General features: G+C 39.9%; 1 protein-coding gene across 1 annotated transcript; it reads left to right on the top strand.

Moving 5' to 3' along the window:
- Nucleotides 1-4728: 4728 nt before the first annotated feature.
- LOC103470627 (immediate early response gene 5-like protein) lies at nt 4729-6443 on the top strand. Its single transcript, XM_008419236.2, has one exon. It carries the CDS (start codon nt 5473-5475, stop codon nt 6370-6372), a length of 900 nt encoding a protein of 299 aa, XP_008417458.1. The 5' UTR covers nt 4729-5472; the 3' UTR covers nt 6373-6443.
- Nucleotides 6444-6534: the final 91 nt, after the last annotated feature.

Raw genomic sequence — 6534 nt, 5'->3', positions numbered from 1 at the left:
GTCTCTCAAAGTGCATCACTTAATGGATGTTTGCAAACAATATGTTTTTTGTTTTACTTTCTTCTGCGCAAGACAAGAAAATCAGTCTGATGGTTCATTGGTTCTTCCAACTTTTTACACCCATCAGTTGACAATTCTGGAAGTACAACTCTGCTTTCTGAATTAGAGTTGGAATTACAGCTGATACAGCGGGAAGGTATCACTCGTCCGTACTGTATGAGTGACATTACTGTACCACACCTTTTCAGGTAGACATAGTTTAAACCTAAAAGCGTGACGTAATTTCTAAGTGCTGCCTGGTACGGTCATATTTAAGGAGTCAGAGCTTTCAAAGGCGTGACTAAACTCTTGGGAGGCAAGTGCAGGAGCAATGCCAAATTCTAAATTATTCATCACAATACAAAGAATGGCTAGTTTTTAAAAAAAAACACAGCCAAATATTAGTTATTTTGTCTGTGTTGAATACGGATGAATTCAGCCTTGGGCTACGGGTTTTGACCAAGCATGGGAGAGGATTTCAACACAAGAAATTGGTTGAGGTGACTTACATCTAGCATTAAGGCTGTACAGTGGATGGTAATTCCCTCCATTTTCTATGCTAGCTGCTAGCTGCCAACCCATTGGCAGTCCGTCACATAGAGCACAAACGTCCATGCAAACACATTGTTGTCTAACGTTAACTGGAGTGAACAAACTGGTTCTGTAGTGTAGTAGAGTCATGAATACAGCCCACTGTATGCAGTATCGTTTCACCATCTAACCATTTTTTTTTTTAGATTTCCTCTTGTGGAAAAGCTTTAGTCAAGTCTGATCAGGTTGCATAGTTTAAAATGGCTTTCTATGAAACTCGCTTCTAGTCATGTATGTTGTGTCATTTTTTTTTTGTAGCTCATGTTAGTCTCAGTGGATCCTACTTTTCCACTGTTTTAAGGATTTTGTTGCTGGCACACCTTGCAGAAACTGTTCCTACCTGGTGTGACTCTGTGCTAAACAGGCGGTGTGTATCTACGCACTCACTGTGAGTTGTGTAGGTGTTGTGTCCTTCGCCATCCCACCATAATACTTTCTGCAAAACCTTGACATGCCTCATTTTGTCTCTAACCAGAACATATACACACTCTCAAACATTCTTTTTCATATTTTTGGCGTTCTTGTTTGCCATCTCTGTGACTATATATGAAAACTTGCTTCAGAGTAAAGCAGGGAAGCACGATTGCTTGGCAACCGAGGGGTGGTGAGTTTGATTCCAGCTTCCCAAGGACTCGTTTTAGAAAATCCCTGTGGAAGATACTACACCTCATATTGCCAACTAATCGTTTTTTTATTGTCTGTGTGCTAACTGGGAAAAATGCTTCTTCCATGTCCCTGCTGAAGGTGCAGCATTCACACAGCATGATGTTGCTACCGCCATGTTTCACCATGAGGATGATGTGTTCACTGTGATGGGCATTGCTAGTTTTCCTCCACACTTAATGTTTCACGTGCAGGGTTTCATCTTACCAGAGTACCTTTCCCTGCATATTTATCACCCTGTTTACCTTTTGTTAGGTTTCCAATCTTGTCAGACTCTACTTTTGGATAGTGGAGGAAAATAGCTCTGTAAGGAACCTGCTTAAAACTTCCCTATGGCTTTATTTCTGACCTGTTTGTTGTTGTCCTCAGTCTTACTGATGCAGTTGGTTTTCTATAATCCTCTAACAAATGTCTCAGAGCAGCTGGAACTGAAGTTACACAGATGGAATGTATTTATTAATTAATACAGACTTCTGAAGAGAGTTGGTTGCACTTGATTTTATTTAGAGGTATCCGATTAAGAGTGGGCCGGTGCAAATATATTTCACAATGCACTATTTATAACTATTTATCCTTTTCTTTGTGTTGGTTTCCTGTAAACCAACTCAAAGAAGTCATGTGCTTCTTTGTGTTGGTTTCACATTGTCCTATTAAATGTGCAATGTGATAAAGTAGGAATCCTCTCGCAAGGCACTGTATATGTTTTCAGCACAGTATGTGGAGATGCTCAACATTAAATGATACAAAGGCTGTGCTAGAGCAGTGATTGTTTTGAGTTGAATTTTACTCACCTGATTAAAATCTTATTTTATTCTAGAGCACATTATAATGAGAAATACTTTTTTGCTCTGTTTTCATTTACTAAATGTTTAAATGCATAAAATTTACTTTATTTTATTGAAAAATTCATTCCTGATGTCCCAAAAAAAATAAATAAATAAAAAACACTGTGCTGGTGATGCGAAAGGTGATTGTATTGTTACCTTTTCATGACTATTCTAGTGCTCCTTATTCTTCTCTGTTCTGCTTTGTTCTATATAAATTAAACTGAATCAAGGAAGAATTAGATAATCCCAAAAGGAAATTAAATACAGTTCCTCATTAACCAAAAAGAGAGAAAAAAAGAGAGAAAAAAAAGCGAAGCAGACCATGCATGTCAAAGGAGTTCCCTCCTCTGCACACTGACTATAAAAAGGTTATTACTGCTCAAAGGAATGACCTCCTGTACTTTTTTTTTTTTTTTTGGCATGTGTGCTGCAGAAACTTCTTGCCGAGGATCTGCTGCTTCTTCGGCGCATTGTGCGCTCGCTGTGTTGTCCATTATGCTGCACAGCTTGTGCAACATTTTTCTCTTCCTCTGTCAGCTCCGTGAGGTCCATAGCTGTACGCATGCAGCACAAAGCCAGACTTTTCCTTTCATCAGTTTGTTCACTTTCTTTGAGTCACCGTCTCTGATGCTGCTTCCCCAACAGATGGCGGTGGAGAAAATTGCAGTCTCCGGCGCAGCCTTATAGACATTATGCAACGAGTTGGTGCATATACAGGAGAACCAGCAAAGCCCCCTGCACAAAGAGTGAAGCGGGAGTTTGTGTTCTCTCCACAATTTGCGGTCTGCGCTTTTATGCAGCCAAAGATTTTAGTGCTGCATTAAAATACAACCATTTGTGCTACTTATTACAAAAAAATAAAATGAAATAAGGGTATTTTGTAATCCCTAATTAGAACGGTTTGAGTATATTTTCCAGCAGAGTGCGTCGTGCTGGTCTCGTTCTGGTCCACTCTCTTCTTCTATGGTCCCCAATTTTCATCATTTCTATTCAGTTTTCTGTCGTCGTCCCCCCYCCCCCCYCCCMCMCMCMCMCACACACACACACACACACRCACACRCACACACTGTTAAATATTTCAAGTTATTTGCTGATGTTTGTGAAACGTTTAATTAAGCAGCTGGTATTATTTTAACCCAAATTCTGACTTGATGCTGTTTGAGTCAAAGTTTTGTGTTTTAACTGGGTCAGAAATAGTGGCCCAGTTTGTTGCCTCCATTTTGAACACTGAACCTTATCCACAGGATGAAATAAGAAATGCCACGATGGCAAACGAGGATGTAAAAATAATTTTCATTTTATTGGGCTACATCGATGACTTCGCTTCACGCCACACAATAGATTTGTTCGCTTTGGCTAACATTAGCCTTTTTTTTTTTTTTTTTTACCTGCAAAGCAGTTGGCATAAGCTAGTGCTAACTATGTTCAACGTTTACATTCTAACCAAATAATTAACCGTAAAGAATCATAAAGTCAACACGGACAAGCGATACTTCATACAGTGGCATGTAATGATGCATTTAATTGCTATCTAAGTGAAGTCATTTCAAAATAGCATACAGCAGCATAATATAGGGGTTCCATACTGTGAATTTTTATTTGCTAACAGCAAGTTAGTGATTTAACAGTTTGATCGTGAACACACAGCTGTGTGGCTTTGAGGATTTTGTGGCTCTTTTGTTGCTGTACATCTTGCCTAATGGCAGCATGGAGGGAGTGTGAGGATTTTCTGAACATGCTCCTGCAGATTGCTTTGAAACAGATTCTATATGGAGGACAGGCACAGAACAATGGCCTGTTCTGCTCCCCTCACTGTCCTTTGCAGGACCCTCTAATCTGCCTTACCTTCTCAATTCAAGTCATTTATTTAATGTGATTTTTTTTTCTTAATAGAATTAAAACCACACGTAAATATAATTTAAACCCAGATGTTATTTGTTTACTAACTGACGTAGCTGACATTTACTCATGGGGCCAGTATGAGTAACAAATGGGATTAAAAATGAACCTCAGATTGCCCGTGGATTACACAGCAGCTCCTTTGATGTAACGCAGGACAACTGTGAGCATAAGGTTAAACTTATATTGCATGTTTTGAACTGTTATATTTCATATATGCTGGAAATTGTAAACAGTTACGTGAGACTTTCCCCGTTTACTACCCACTCAGCCTGAACCAAATCCACACAGGGCCACACAGGGATTGTTCTTTGCAATCAATCGATATTCTCTGGAATCAATCAATCAGTCAAACTGCTTTGTTAATGGTGATGATGAGACAACACTAAATGTGGAGATGAGAATTCTCAACAAAACAACAAAAAAAAACATAGATTCTCACATCCCATTGAGATTGTTAACAATAAGATAAAACTGAATACAACTTAAAGAAGAATTAAAAATAAATAATAAAGTGCATAAATAAATGAATAAACTGAAATCTACATTTATTTTAAACAACTGGAAAGAGAAGTTAATTCATCACATCAATAAAACTAAAATGAAGAAGCAAATGAAAGCAAATTAAATAATAAAAGAAAAACAAAAAGTTAATTAAAACCAATAATAAACCTATGATGAAATTAAATAAAAAATTAATGCTCTCAAAACTTTGCACCTTCAGTTTGCTTTTGAAACGCCCGATGATCTATTGCTTCAGCCAACTCTTTTACGGAATAAATGATGAAAATTAGTCACTTTAACATGTTTTTAGTTGAGAAACTATAACCTATGTATTAGACTAAACCTTGGACCTGACCAACTCAAGACTGAGTTGAAAAATATTTGGTTTCTAGTCATAAGCTTCTGGACTATAATGCTCATTTTTGCAAATAAAGAAATACCATAAATATAAGTTATTGTATTTATTTAACGCTTTCCCCCCGTTTTCTGCATTAGTATAAACACATTCCGTCATTAATTATTTTCCATTGGTTTACAATATTCTTGTAAGTTCTATTCTATTTTGTTCTACTCATAAAAAAGTCAGTTTCCACCCCCCCTTTGGTATTAATATTTACAGAGATCGGTGCACATTTAGTGAAATGCAGCATGCCTGCTCCTCCGTGCATTTTCAATGAGGCCAGTAGTGATATTTGGTTATAACAGAAGCACCGCCTCCCTCCCATTGGACAATGTGTACGTGAGGGCGTGGCAAAGGAAAGATGAGAGTTGAAAATCCATGCCCTTACTGGGAAGACATGGAGCGCTATGGACACAGTCTACGCGAGCCTAGTAGGTATCTCAACCAACGAGATAAATATTTCTCCTGTTAGAGAACTAGTGCTTTGAGACACTGAGAGGAACAGAGGAAAAAAAACAAAAAAAAAAACAAAGGGTCGCCCAGTTGAGGATGGAGTGTGCATTGGACGCACAGAACCTGATCTCAATTTCTTTAAGGAAAATCCAAAGCTCCAGGACGCAGAGAGGCGGCATCAAGCTCCACAAGAACTTGCTGGTAACGTACGTCCTCAGAAACGCCAGGCAGTTTTACATGAGCAAAAACTCACTGCAGACGCAGAGGACACCTCCGTACGAGGATGCGGCGGTGGACCACAGGAGGCAAGAGTACATCGAGCTGACCGGCAGCTTCACGGAGTTGGCTGATGACTTCTACTGCAACTTTACAGGCGTGGAGTCGGACACTTGGCACTGCGGAGCGCACCAGTCCAGCGCACAGCCCTCGGAGCTGGCGCACCAAGACGCCACTGCGTGCGCAATGGCTTCTCCAAGTGACTCTGAGCTCATGGTTTCAGAAGCCTGCTGGAGCTGCGCGGACAAATCTTCCTGGGAGTTACCCATCCTGAACGCACAAGCCAACCAAAAGACCGTCCTGGACTTGGACACGCATGTGGTGACAACTGTGACGAACGGATACTTCCACTCAGACTGTTGCGCGCAGCCAAAACAGCCGCAGGCGGGCGCGCAGTGCTACACCAGAAAGCGAAAGATGGACACAAGTTATTATATTGTTGACCCGGAGTTTTATTTGCCGGACTTTGTGCCCGTGCCGTGTAAGAGGATGAGGAGTGAGGATGAGGAGGATGATGATGATGATTTACAATCGGACTCGGAACAGCTGGACAGCGCGAACATCTCCAACCTGATCTCGGTTCTGGGATCAGGTGGGCTATCTGAGTTTGTGAGTTGGCAGCAGATGGACCTTGAGCAGATATTCGGCACTCAGACAATTTGTTTAAAACACACACTGCTGGCAGGCAGTGGTTGGACCAGAGCAATCGAAGCGTTTTGATTTATGTGATTGTTTTTTTATTATTATTCTTTTTATTATTATTATTATTATTTTATTTTCATTGTATGATTTTACTTTGTTGTTTTCAAATAAATCTTGACACGACTGCAATCCTCTCTCTCTCTCTCTCTCTCTCTCTCTCTCTCTCTCTCTCTCTCTCTC

This window comes from Poecilia reticulata, linkage group LG9 (assembly GCF_000633615.1).
Source record: "Poecilia reticulata strain Guanapo linkage group LG9, Guppy_female_1.0+MT, whole genome shotgun sequence".
Taxonomy (NCBI): Eukaryota; Metazoa; Chordata; class Actinopteri; order Cyprinodontiformes; family Poeciliidae; genus Poecilia; species Poecilia reticulata.
The sequence above is the reverse complement of the archived record's forward strand: the minus strand, read 5'-3'. Positions and strand labels throughout refer to the sequence as shown.

Coding starts and splice junctions, on each gene's coding strand:
- LOC103470627 (XM_008419236.2), top strand. CDS start 5,473: ATGGAGTGTGCATTGGACGCACAGAACCTGATCTCAATTTCTTTAAGG.